The following is a 14,249-nucleotide window of genomic DNA, read 5'->3' as shown; positions in this document are numbered from 1 at the left end:
TTAGTAAATCCATTGGAGGACTCCTCTTCTTGGGAGCTGGATCAGAATTACATAAGAGGATGTAAGGAATTTGGGAGGCGTGTGCATATGAGAGAGGAGCACAGCAAAGAAGCAGTCAAGGGTTTTCTTAATTAGGGATGATTTCTCTCCAGCACCAACTTCAATGCATTTCCTCCTCTCCCATAACACTATGGTTATGAGTTACACATACTGCATCCACAAGCCTGCACAGCTACATACCGTATACTCTTGTCTCGTGTTTTAGTGATAATTTTTCAGATTAATATTTTCTTTTTAACTTACTTTTTACCTTTGAAAATAACCAAATTAAAAGTGGTATGGGGGCAGTTGTGTACCGCTGTAACAGGGTAGCAAGCTAAAGAGAGAGAGAGCTTCTTGACGGAGGGTCTTGCCAGCAGCTGGGGAGGAGAAAACGGAGGAGGAATGCCGGATCGATGGGAGGTGCAAACCAAAGCTCATTTTTAAGTCAGGGAGGAAGTTATTTGTGCAAGAACCGTGGCATTGGAGATGGGGTGCGTAAGCCATACGTGCACATTTGCTTACAGATGTGATGGTGTCAGCAGGAAACATAGCTCTCCAGAGACTCCAAGTGCTCTGCTAATATCCGTCCCTACTCTATTGACACACGTGACCTTACAAATCATCAGCCTCACGCTGCTAAACTCATGGCGCTGTGGAGCATGTATACACAGGCGGCTAATCAGAACCATCCGTTATGGGTGGGGGGGGTAGAGGGGCAGGCTTGTTTCAGGCCACCGGCCATTCGTGGTGATGGATGTGAATGAAAGCTAAAGGAGAGTCAGAGAACAAGAGAGACCTTTAGAATGTGTGAACAGATTAAGCAAGTCATCTATGGCATTATAGTTTTACATGGAAATGCTCTGATGCATGATCACAGCACAATGTATATTCCCCCTCTTAGTCTGCTACATAAATCCTCGACTAATTTAACAACTTAAGTCTGGACACGCTCTTATAATTTTGCAATATAATCCTTAGCTACAGGTATAATTCTATACAAGCCTATACAATAGAATATTAACATGCATCAATTGGCAAAGAGTCTCATTGGGGAAGGACAGGGAAAGGAATCTTATCATATCTTTTTTTTTTTTATCTTTCTCTCTAATCTGAAACAGTTACATTTATGCAGCGACACTTAGTGACATTCATTTTAGTGTCTCTTCGCTCAGATTGTCTGGTTGGAAAACTAGAATGACAAATCCATGCTGTATGATTTTGTAGCACTGTTACATTAACTTGAGGCACACGGGGGAGCCTATGCAGCTTCATAGTGGAGTCTGAGCCAATAAAACAATGACAAGCCCTATCTACCCACCCCAGGGTGGCTCCACCGAAGTCTAGAGTATTAAACTGAGCCCTGAGATAAAGAGGCTTCTTACATAGTTCAGCCATGGGGGAAAATGTGCCCTGTCTCCTTATGTATTCCAGTCGTGCTGCATATTGTTTGATATAATCAACATGGACCAGAGGGTACTGTGCAGCACTCAAATACACAACCATCCCAAGGGTAATATAAGGCTGAGCAAAACTGATGTGATTTATGCAGATTTTAGGACAAGGCTATGTGCAATACCACATGTGAGAGGACACAGTTTTGCGACAGATTTTTGGGGGACCTGTGAAATATTTAAGAAGTCATAGTATAAGCATACAGTATCCTCATTCTGCTGTGTGTACATGTGTGTGAAGAGTACAAATGGTTGCACTCCAAGAGGAAATATTGCTTGTTCATATTTACAGAGACAAACTGCGTGAGAAGCTGCCGTAATGGCCATGCTTCACCTCAGATGCATTACCTTACTCACACAATCCGTCTCATATCCCAGCGCAAGCTCGAGGTGGGAGCATAATAGTTTAAAGCTGCATACCCGTATACGTTTTTTCCATTTTGGCTGGAACTCAGGAGCCCTTGGGAAGTGGGGAAAAAAAAAAAAAAGTTCCACATCTCTAAACCAAGATAAGACTTTACATGCCAATGGGTTGCCGGAGTGTTACAGGTTTCCAAAGCACTGGACTTATTTTCCAGAAATAAGTCTGTCAAAACTGCTGCACATCTCTGCTCCTTCAGTTTGGCATTCACGCACGATGAGGATGAGGTGGAACCTAAGCTATTCCGGTTGGCTGGACGGCTGTGTTGAGTATTTGACAGCAAGGTATTGGAAGATTTGATGGGTAATGTAAATCATGGAACATGCCTCAGTGGAGAAGGAGGTGGGGGGGGGTTGAAGCAGAGCACTTCTATCAGGGCTCCAATCCTCAAAATACTGCTTTGAATAAGAATGAAACAGATAAAGCTTGTAGGAGCCATCATTGGAACAGAAACGTTAAACAAACAGGAGATTTGCAATACTCGTCTCAGGAATATCAGGAGATATTATCAGCATTTGTGGACTAATCTTTTGCTTTGCTGAAATTTAAGAGAATATTGCTGTTCTCTCTTCTTGAACTAGTGGGCATCTGCTTAGTGTGTGGGAGGAGTGTCAGGTCAGTGTAAGTGACTGCAGGTCTTATCGGGGTGGAAAGCAGGGTGAGAAATGAGGGCTGAATTTTAAGGATGTTGGAATCTTCTGCTTAACTTTCCGCAGCTGTCAGGAGGTTAATTCTTTGAAACATCTGCAGAGAGCTGCCCACTTGACAAATCCCATCCCTCTCTGTTCACCATCATTTTCCTCCTCTGCAGTCAACACAGATTTTTGCAAGAGCGCTCACACTGATGCTGCTGTACAGTATGTTTGCAAAGCGACTACAAATGAGGATAAGCACTTTCAACAACAATCCAATTGAGCAAATCAATGTGTTGACCTGATGGCTTACTCTGGACAAGCATTCTGAATCCACCATAATCTGCATCTGCTATAACAATTAATGCATTAAAAAAAAAAAAAAAAGACCAAAACAGAAAACATTATGCAGAGGTATGAAGGAGTATCCGTATTCAGCTGCTCACCACCAGAGGGATAATTGGAGAGAGGAGCTCCTATCACTCCCCTTCACTAATTAAAACTAACGACTCCAGGTGCTGCATGGTGCCGAACAGAGGAACGGCCAGGCGGCATGTTTGTGTTGGTGGTTTGCCTTCATTACTAACCCCATCCATTCTCCTTAGGAAGCCACCACAGTATTGACTTGGATTCAGCCATACAATAAGCAAAAAATAAGGGGCGATCTAAATGCAAATGTTTATGCGGGATGCATTATAGAGGTGCGTGAGGATATGATACAGTATGTTTGCTTTCTTTAAGCAAAAAGAGGTAAGACCTGGATTTCTGCAGCAAACCTGTGTCATTATCGGACTTCTAAATGTCCTCATGAGTTCCAGTTGATTCTCAGCAGTCAATTAATAACATGTTTCCTGCTCAGCCTTTCAGGTATATGGTAATCAATGAAAGACAGGAAGTGAGTGAGAGAGCAGCTTTGTCTATTCCCATTTCCATCTTCTAAATCCTCTGCAGCCCATAAGCTATCCTTGCATTCCTTTAACACACACACAAGCACACACTGCAGGGCACAAATCTACCCACGGGCTGCACAGCACAGGTCCATAATTATGACAAATTGCAAGCTTCTTGATACTGCCCGCACTATCACAAGCACAAAATATGGCTGAATTTAAACCTGGAAAATCAATTTGAGTAAAAGGTAGTTTGAAGACCATGATGTTTGCTTACTGAGTATTTACTGGCACAGGTATCATATCCTGCTGATAGGCTAAAATGACTATTAGTAAAAGAAAAAGTAAAAAGACATTATACAAACTTTTACATGATCTCACTGAAAGTGGCTTGTTGTTTGTGATTCCTGCAGGATTTTATTTTTTAAATCCAATTATTCCCTGTGTCTGCGATGATAAAACACAGGAGTCACTTAAAATAAACACACAGCTGTCTGGAAAAAGTTCAGGTAAAATGCTTCAGATTTTCCAATATTTTAGATTCTCTCTTCTGAGAACTAATTAAATGCATTTTGCTCTTTGCAGATATTCAAAATGACAGGGCAGATCTGGAGAGTCATGTGAAATAATTAAAATACTATCACTTCACACTTGGTAAAATATAGATTTGGCAGTTACGGCATTCTCAAGTCTTCATTAGCAAGCTTGGTTTTCATTAAAGTGTCTCCCGTTCTTCTTGGCAAAAACATTTGGGTGGTAAGCAGCTCTGAAAATTTTATGGACTATTTTAAGGAAATAATCCCAGAGGTTCAGGACCACTGTCAATCTGGGATCATGTAGAACTTAGGAAAGTGAAGTGGGATGTCTCTTATTGTGGTTGAAATGTAAAAACATTTGCACTTTTTGCAACTTTTGCAAGCCTTGTACATATAGACATAATACCAACAGATTTTGTATTTATCTATGCCTCTTGTCCCCTATGCAAAGGTTGTTTTGAGCACATAAAACTTAAACATCTGGGAAATGCATTCCAGGGTGACAGTATAAAGGTGTGTTTACTGGGAAACTTGTGTTTGACTTGGAATGTACAAAGATTTGAGCCGGCTGCAAGGGAAAGGGTTCATGTTCATATTGGTAGGGACTTAAAGGTGGGCCCCATGGAAGATGATTTTATTTTTTTGTTTGTTTGTTTGTTTGCTTTGTGTGTGTGTGTGTGTGTGTGTGTGTGTGTGTGTGTGTGTGTGTGTGTGTGTGTGTGTGTGTGTGTTTTGTTTATTATTTGCCTATTAAATACAGGAGTATCTTAATTATTTTTGTAAAGTTAAGATTTTAAGAAATCTCTAATATTAAATCAATTTCCTTACAGTTGTAATAATGAAGAAAAAAAAATCCATGTGATCATTTTGACTTCGTTGCATTTGTGGTATAAGAGAAGATAGTCTGATGTTGTTGGGTTTTTTTTTATTATAATTAAAAACCATGTGAAAATAGTTATGGTCCAGCATTCGGTAAACACTTCAGGGCGCCATTTTATGACTGTTAAAAGTTGTAAATAGTTAATTACATCAAGTCACAGAACTCAGATTCGATTTATATTGCCCTTTACAGCTGACGACGCTTGTAGTATTCATACTGAATCCAGTATTCATACACACTTGGTGATGATAAGCTACATGTGTAGCACCTGCGTTGGAGCACACTGACTGAAACCCTCCTGCGTCAGCATCTCCGCCTCTCTCTGAGCTGCCTGTTTATTTTGATTCTGTCAGATGACAAGCAGCAGTTCGAAGCACGTCAAAGGACCTAGACCTACAAAAGTACAGGTATCTATATAAATCATAATTATAAGGGTTTGGTGATAAAAGTATAATAAATACAAATGAATGTGTGAAAGAGTAAATTAATTGATGATGTGGATAGAGGTGTACTAGAATATTTGTATTATAGATAATCAAATATATAGGTTGATATCCAATTATAAGTATCAGTAAGTATAAATGTCATAAGTTTACATGATAGGATGTAATATGAATGGACATTACATGCATGCATTGACTTATTTAAAAAATGATGTAAAGAGATAATTATGAATATGTAAATACCTTGTATTCCAGGATTGAACTGAAATGTTGATGTGCTGTGTAACTTTTTACAAGTTTTTGTTTTTGATATTATAATTGTGCCGGACCCTAGGAGGAATAGCTGTGGCTTGCTACAGCTAATGGGGATCCTTAAAAAACTAAACTAAACTAAACCTGGTTTATGAAACAAGAACTGGTGGGACAACTTTGAGAATATTGTGGTTTTTGCTGAAGAGTTTTGAGAGAATTTACCTGCATGTTCAAGGTCAGGAAAATGTTCCAAAATCATCTGTCAGTCCTATAAAATACAATGAAAAGCTTAAAAATGCAGGCATACTTTGTCAGTGCACGTGGGAAGAAATATTCTTTTTAGTAAATGGTGCTGTGTGGATGTGTGTGTGTCTTTTTTTTGTAACATGGGGAGAAGAAATACCTGTATCTCTGTGTAGTACATCTTCAGCTCTCATGCTCACGCTGCGAGTTATTCACCTTCTTTTAACAAATCCCCAAGAAGTTTTTTTTTTCTTTTTCTTTCAGTAAAGAACGTCTTCCTCCATAAAGGCCTGATTGCTGGAGTACTCTCCTTGTCCTCCTTCCATTTTAGATTGAGGAAGACTGCATTGCTCTCATGTACAGCTTTAAATCCTGCAGAAATGTTCTTTTACTCTTCCTCAGGTCTGAACCTTGACACAATCCTGACCCAGAGGTCTTCAAACAATTCCCTCAAAGTCAAGGCTTGGTTTTCACTCTGACATACACCATTAACAGTGAGACCTTATGTAGACAGATGTGAGCCTTATTAATTATGTTGAGTGAATTCCATTAAGCAAAGCTCGGTTCCAATCAACTTCTATAAGCTTCCCGAGGACCACTGATAAAAGCAGGATGCACTAGTCATTAAAAATACTTAAATAGTCATACAATGCTGTATTTAAGTCATAATTGTTAACAGAGGCATTATGACAGAAACATTATACTAATTTTAGTCTGAAGACTTACAGTTGTGGTCATATTTATTCATACCTTAAAAAATTCATTCATTCATTAAAAAAGGGAGAAAAAAAACAGCTGCCTGTAAAATAAGCTGAAATTGAGTAAAGAAATAATAGATAAAAATTTTATGAAAATCATTACATTATTTTCTAATTCTGGTGCAATAGAAATATCTTTCTTTTAAAAAAGCAAACAAATAAGACAATTTATTACATATTACATCACTCATAAACTAATATTTAGTTGAACAATCCTTTAATGTTTCCGCTACAGTCAGGTGTTTTCTGTTCCTCTCAGTCAGACTTCTGCACCTGTTGACAGGTATTTTGTCCCACAGTTCAACAGAAAAGTGCTCTAATTTGTCCAGGACCAATTTGTTTGTTTGTTTGTTTTCTTTCTTTGACTCAATTAAATGAAAAAACAGTGTCTTATATTACTAAATTATATTTTTGCAAATTTTTGGTTATTGTTTCTTTTTTAAGTCTCCAGTTATTTGAGTGACTGTTGTAAATGCAGCCTTTTCTTTAATGAAAGGGGATGAATACATACGAGCACAACTGTACTTAAAAGGATGTCAAATCTCTGAAAGTACTACTGAGAAAAGTTAATAAATGCTGAATGCCATTTGGAGCATGATGTCCCTGTCATAACATGCATGTCCACAAAATAGCTTCAGGTAGTCTCACCTGTCACCTCTGTGTTACTGTAACAGACCATATGTTTTCAGAGCTACTTCCTTTAGTCATACAATGAGGAGGAGGAGCTTTTCATACACATCTGTTGACATTAAGTTGTGTAATAGCTGAACCTTCCACTTCTCCTAGTTTTTGTGAACTGTTTGCCCGATGATGCTCACAATAAACTACATGTGACCTTTGATTTCCTCATCACTTCCTCCTACGCATACAATTCTACACACACATTCTAACACTCAATGAGACTGGTTTCATTTAAATAAAATCCAATAAACAAACTTGCCTGGGGTTGAATTGCTAAACAAAGATGAGACAACATGGGGATCATTGTGCTTGATATGCCTTCGGCATTCATTCTTGTTGGGTCATTAAAAATTCTTATTGAAGTTCTATTTGCCGACAGCAGTGTTGATTTTCTTTTGATGACTCTTTTCTCCTCTGCGTTAAACTGTCTTGGACAAATTAAAGGCCGAACGGGGACTGTATTATGCAGGCCAGCAGATTTTACTGCATGAAATTGAACATGGATTTGTATTGGACCTTTTCGGAGTTTATTCATTCTCTGCCATGAGGTTTTGCAGGATGTGCAGCGGTCGAACCTTGGCAGCCACCTGATTCCAAGAATAGCTTTAGTTATAGCTTGAAATAATAATGAAGAAAGGCAAAATGCGTTGAAATACCTTGAGTGGATAACATGCAGTGCCAGCTTGTAGTTGTTTGTCCTTTCAGCTTTTTCCCCCTGAAGGTCGCCACAGCAAATCACCACCAAGCAGGTACAGAAGCCCTTTTCATGCAGTTGTACTTCAGCCCTGAAGTGTTTACCTAATGTTGCTTTTACACCAGTTGCCATTCCTGCATTCATCCTAGCTTGAGACACCTTGGGACCGGCCCTCAGAGAACAATTGTGCCCCCCCCCCCCCCCTGCAGGATAAAGGAGTACTCAAACTGCTGACCTTCAGGTCACAGAACAACCAGTTCTTCCACCTGAGCCACTCCTACCCCCACTGTGTCAGCTTTTAGTGGTAGCATATTTTTGTTGAGCAGCAATGTAGCTTCATAGCATAGAGTCGCTGGTCCAAGCTTTGGCTTGGGGGAGGTTTAAACATGGCCTTTATATGTGGAGTTTACATTTTCTCCCCGTGTGTGTGTGTGGGTACTCAGGCTTCCTCCCACCATCCAAAGACATGCTTGTTAGGTTAATTGATTACTCTAAATTAGGGGTCCTGGAGGGCCGGTATCCAGCATGTTTTTGTTGTTTCCTTCTACCAACACAGCTGATTCAAATCAAATGGATCCAGCAGCTTCTTGTTCGCCAATTTTTGAATTTCGGTCAGGTGGGTCGGAGCATGGAGAACAAAAACCTGCAGGATAGCGACCCTCCAGGACTGGAGTTTGACACCTGTGGTCTAAAGTGTCCCTAGGAGTGAGCATGAATGGTTGTTTGTGTCTCTGTGTTGACCCTGCAACAGACTAGATACCTGTCCAGGGTGTACCCTGCCTCTCACCCAATGATTGCTGGGATGGACTCCAGCTTCCTTCAACCCTGAACTGGACTAAGTCTTTATAAAAAAAAAAATGGATGGACGGTTATATAGATGATTAAAGTCATCCAGCACTGAAACAGCCTTTTACAAAACCTGTTGTTTATTTGATCTTCTATAAAACTGGCAACAATGACACAACTTTTAAATAGTAGAGGTCATATCAGAAAAAAAAAACCCTCTTTTCCCACAATTATCTTAATATTCCCTTCATATGGAAGCTCAAATCGACTTATCAGATCAAAACTGTCTTCATTTTGCCGCCATATGAAAGGACTGACAGCAGCACGTACAAATAGCTGCTGTTACATTGTAATAAATCTTGAAAGATGTCAGATGGAATAATCTGCATCGCGGTTGTGGTGACAATGCGGAAGAGACATGGTAATTTATAAAATGACCACCCATCATTAGGCAATGATTATTATTGTCAAAACAAGAGTGATGGCAGGAAATTTACTCATGGTTTTCCTGGTTTATTCATGTGTGGTGTATCTGTGTGTATCTATACATGCCTGTCTGTGCAATCTGCTGCAGGGAAAACATTAAACTCTAGTAGCCTGAAATTACTTTCCAACATTAGCATGTTTTTACAAACTGGTCACAAATTGTTATTAATTCTAATTTGATGCTTTTGTACAATCTCTATTTGAAAGATTTTGAAACAATAAATTAAAATAGTGTGATGATTTGAAGGTCATTTAATCCCATAATTAATTGGAAACCCTGCAACATGCGGCAAAATTAAGAAATTGTATTCATTTATCTTTTCATAGCTAGACTGTAATTTTAATTTAGTGATAGAATTATGTGTCAAGAAAAACAAAAAGAGTATTCCTGATAGTTTGATTGTTTCAACACCCAAAAAATGACAATAATTTCAGTGCTGTAAAGGTCTAAGTGAGCTACAAGTTTAGTAAGGCAATAATTACGCCTCAGTGTATTTCAGCTGTCTCTAACACACAATACATGAGGCTGGAATCATTACAGAGCTCTGTGTTCTTTAGGTGCTGAATCAAAAGACAACCAGGACTTTGTAATTAAAATATTCGCATGCACTGTGAAACCCATTGTAAGTGAAAACAATTCATCTTTGCATAAATACACATTTTACTGCATTTTTACAAATATATTACACATACCGAAGACGACACACAACTATTTAGTGAAAGCTGACAGCTCGTAAGACTTATCGTGTTTTTAAAGGAAAGGCCACAAACCTGTTAAAATTCCAAAAATGTGCATATATATTTACAAGTGCAATAATTTTTTTGCATAATTTATTTTTTCAAAATGATTTTTAAAAAAATGTTATGGGGTTGGGACAGCCATGATACTGGGTTCTGGCTGTTTGTAGCTTGTGGGTGAGGCCAGATTAGCATTGCTGGAAGACCCAGTTACTGAAATAAAAGGGCTGTAAAAAGTTCAATTTAGGCTCTAACAAAAAGTAGCAAAAAGCATACCTGCGTACTTCTATTTATGTGATTTGCTCGTCTTCAAGTGGTATGAGAAAAGAGACAGAGAGAGGGAATAGGAAGTACAACCTTTATATCCTTTAATGTGTGTATGCACTGCATAAGTTTCTAAAATAAAAATCTTTTTCTGTCACATTTCAGGAATGGAAATCAAGAAAGTTGTATCAAAAATAACTAATAAAACAAACCAGCTAATGAATAGCTGCAGATACCAATTCAGCAGGTAGAGGGCACACTGTTGAAAGCTCTCCTCTCTCCTGAATTTTGACTAACGTGCCTCACAGAGATCCCGAGGGAGAACCTTCTGCTCTAACTGATAACATAATAAGTGTACTCATCTCAACAGGAATCCTCAGCGTTAAAGCTGTGGAACTGAAATCATTTCAGGCGCCTCTGCAGATGATAATCAAGTCGAGATGATTGCAATATACATTTTATGCGGAGAATGTGTGGAGAACCAACACTTCCACAGTTCACTGAACTCTAGGAATCATACAGACTTTCAAGAAGATAAGAAATTACCCAGAAAATGCTTTATAATTTTCTGAACAGAACATAATATCCAGTAACGTCATAACGTGCTTAAATAAATGTTTGCGTACCTTCAGCTGTAAGTTTATTTATTGCTGTGTCTGACATTTGTCACAAGCAGAGAAAAACTGCTTTAGCTATCAGGTATCTTACACACAATACAAAATCTTTGTTTGTGGATGCTGTGTTTATGCTACCAAAGCAAGTACAGAAATATTTTTAACTGGTTTCAAATGTGAAGTATAACATCATTTGTCCCAAATGCTACAAGCAGGACTTGTTTGACTAAATCAAAGTATTATAATATGTATGCTATTTATTTCAGTCCTACTCAGTGAAGATCTGCCCATTTGTTTTTCAAATGAATGAAACAAAATATCTTTTGATCAGATAGTAATGATTTTATCCAGCACCAAATAATTATTTTCAGTGAAAACAAACTGCTACAGACGATATATCATAAAATAAGAAACATTCACATCATTGAGCTCATAAAAAAGGTTCATAAGTTGAAATATATGTAATACAAAAATACAAAAGAGTAGATCCTAAGTCGATTGTGCTGCTCTGTGATTCCTCCCATTCAAAATGGTAACAGTGAATGCACTAAACGAAAAGGTACAGAAAAGGTCATTCCTTGTGGAGAAATGAGGGGGGAAAAAAGCGGAATAAATTAATATGTTGTGGTTCGTTGCAGAAATCCTCAGAACTTGCAGCAGAAACCGCAGCCCTTGTAGCCTTTGCAGCAGTTGCAGCAGACGCTGCACATGGAAAGGTGGCTCTGGCGCTTCTGCCTGATGTGGTTTGGCATCTGTGGGAAAGACACAAACATGAACAAGGTGCAGTCTCCAGCATTACCTCCTCTCCCTGTGTGAAGAGAGCACCAGGGTGCTCTCTGAGGAACACACACCTACTTAAATTTTAATTAGCCCATGGTAATGGGCTTAATTCATTCAGTCAATTGAACATACCATCCACGATTCCATTGACATCTCTTGATGTGCTGCAACTGGAGTGTCATTGCTCCCTGCCTCCTCCAGCTCTTGGACCTGTTAATAAATTATGCACATTTAGCAGTCACATCTTTTCATCCTGACAAAACATTTAAAGCTAACAAGGAAATAAGGTGAGTTTGTGTCATATTCTTACCCCAGTTAAGGGGATAGCAGAGCTCTCCAGAATGCAAATAAAGGCGAGCACGAGTGTCACTGCAACTGCAATGCTGTATGCCTTCATTTTTGTAGGGTTTGGTTATTAAGTCCGTTGAAAATTAGAGCTGATAGGTCTTCTCTCTCTTGGGTGTCTGGGAACCGAAGAACACCACAATGCCCTCAATTTTTTTTCTTCAGCTTCTGGGATGGATGGCGATTGTCTGGGTAACAGGATTTCTTCAGATCTGACCCTTATCAGCTCTTCTTTGAGTCCTTCTGCTGTCTGATTGAGTATGCAGAGCTCATAGGTATTTATACACACATGGGCTCAGTGTTGCCTCATCACGGCTGGAGGCCCAGCCCATTCCTGGCAGCAGTTATCTAACTCCACAGGGGAAATTTCTGACCTCCTCACTCCCTGTCTTTATGCTTTAGTTCTGCAACACTGGGGGAATTTCTCTCATCTATTTTTATGTTGTGGGTTCCTGCCGTCTGTCTTCCCAAAATGACTACTTTCTGCTTAAAGAACAAATCATCCTATATTTGAACAAACAAGTAATTTATGTAAGTATTAGGAAAAAAAAAAACAGTAATATGGTAAAAAAAAAAAAAAAAAAAAAAGACCTTTCATAGAAAAAACCTGTTGAACAGTAGATTCCCCTGCAAAGGCAGACATTGCACAGGTCAATCTATTGCATGGCAGACTGAGATACACTCGTTTCAACTCGGGAAATCCTTTATGACAGCGACGGAGGCACTTTGGAATATCCATTGCACAGACTAAAGGCTGTAATTACAACCTCTCAGATGGAATAATTAGTCTTCATTTTCAACACATTCAGCTTCTGCATAATATACAGGAACCTGACGTTGGACCAAATTAAATCCTGTTGATAGCAGTGCACAAGTAACCAGGAGTCAAGGTCTTTCATATGCATTAAAGATGAATAAAGTAATGCAATAAGGTTAATAATATCTGAACAGCAAAGAATTAAATTACTTCAGGTGTTTCACTCTGCACAGTTTTTTTTTCCAAACCTCCACGTATAATTCTTAGAAAATGAAGGCCCTGCTATATATAAAATAACACCCATGCATTAACATAACACATTTCTCTTTCACCAAACAGATTTATTAGTATTTTAAACAGATTGAAATAGCACGGGTTTGTCAAAAGACTCTGACATAATGATAATATATCAATCTGATTACCGTTTCAAGTGAAAATTGTAACTCTGAATTGACTAGAATGACTTTTCGTGTCATCACAGAAGCAGTGATAAACACGGCTGGATTAATTAACCTGTCAGTGTGAGAAATCTCCTTTTGCCGCGACATGAGAGTGTGAATAAATATATAATCAATATGTGTGGAAATGAAATAACAGATGCAAAAATAAGACTACAAACTGGTAGATAGTGGGTAACTTATGCTGATAAAATCAGAGGCCTTTTGAATTCTCATTATACCTTCAAAGTCTTTCCAAATTGCCTCTGCTGACTCAATTAGGGAACAACACGTTGCAGGACCTCGTTGCGTCAGTCTGTCTCGTTCACTGATAACCCCGCTGGCTTGCTTTGGGTGACCGCATCGACAGTGTCAACAAATACAATCATGAATGGCTCCACTTCTGCTGGGATATGTCCATCATTTTCTGAGATTTAGAGAGAATCATCATGTCGTCTTTCATCTTTTTGTTTGTTTGCTTGCTACGGCAGACAACAGAAGGTGGCTCTGGTCCACTGTTTAGAACAAGCACATGATGTCCACCCATGATTCACAAAGTATGACTAAGCTCATGAGGTCTGAATATGACACTTGTTAACTACACAAACAAAAAGTTCTAGATTCAGATTGTCCTGATTGTGAGAGAAGACTAGAGAGGTAAGAGTTTTTAAAGAGTTAAAAAGAAGAAAAAGTTATTCAGAGAGCAAGGTTTTCCAAACATACATGTTTTGTCCTGTGTTTTCCAGAGCAAGCGTGTCTCTTTCAGCCTCTGAGGCTATCGCTAGAAATCTTCTAGCCAAACAAAGCCAGGCACCAGCAAGGCGGACAGATTCACCTCAGCAGGCGCCACTCTACCTTTTCACTCCTGGTCGAGGGCATTGCCCCCATCTGTCCCTGTTTCATCACTGTCCTCTGCTCATGTCCCTATCCATTTCCCCGTCCCCTATCTCTCCACCTGCTTTATATGGACCTGCAATTCAGTCTACACATTGTGCTTGTCTGCAGCTCTGGTTGCAGAAATTGTTTATGTCTTCTTTCAAAAATTGTACAAACTCCTGTTGGTGCATCAAACACGTGAATCAGTAAACAGAGAGGATAAAACATTTTCTGATGATGGTT

At 39.0% G+C, this 14,249-nt stretch overlaps 1 protein-coding gene across 1 annotated transcript; it reads right to left on the bottom strand.

The window, feature by feature from the left end:
• Positions 1-11,455: 11,455 nt before the first annotated feature.
• Positions 11,456-11,988, bottom strand: hamp (hepcidin antimicrobial peptide; the record flags this gene model as incomplete). Its single annotated transcript, XM_079241196.1, has 3 exons — positions 11,456-11,563; positions 11,724-11,801; positions 11,902-11,988. The coding sequence occupies 3 exons, from the start codon at positions 11,986-11,988 to the stop codon at positions 11,456-11,458; spliced, it is 273 nt and encodes a 90-aa protein (XP_079097322.1).
• Between the last annotated feature and the right edge of the window lie 2,261 nt (positions 11,989-14,249).

The sequence above is a fragment of the Telmatherina bonti genome (genome assembly GCF_933228915.1).
Source record: "Telmatherina bonti genome assembly, chromosome: 5".
In the NCBI taxonomy this organism is placed as follows: domain Eukaryota; kingdom Metazoa; phylum Chordata; class Actinopteri; order Atheriniformes; family Telmatherinidae; genus Telmatherina; species Telmatherina bonti.
The sequence above is the reverse complement of the archived record's forward strand: the minus strand, read 5'-3'. Positions and strand labels throughout refer to the sequence as shown.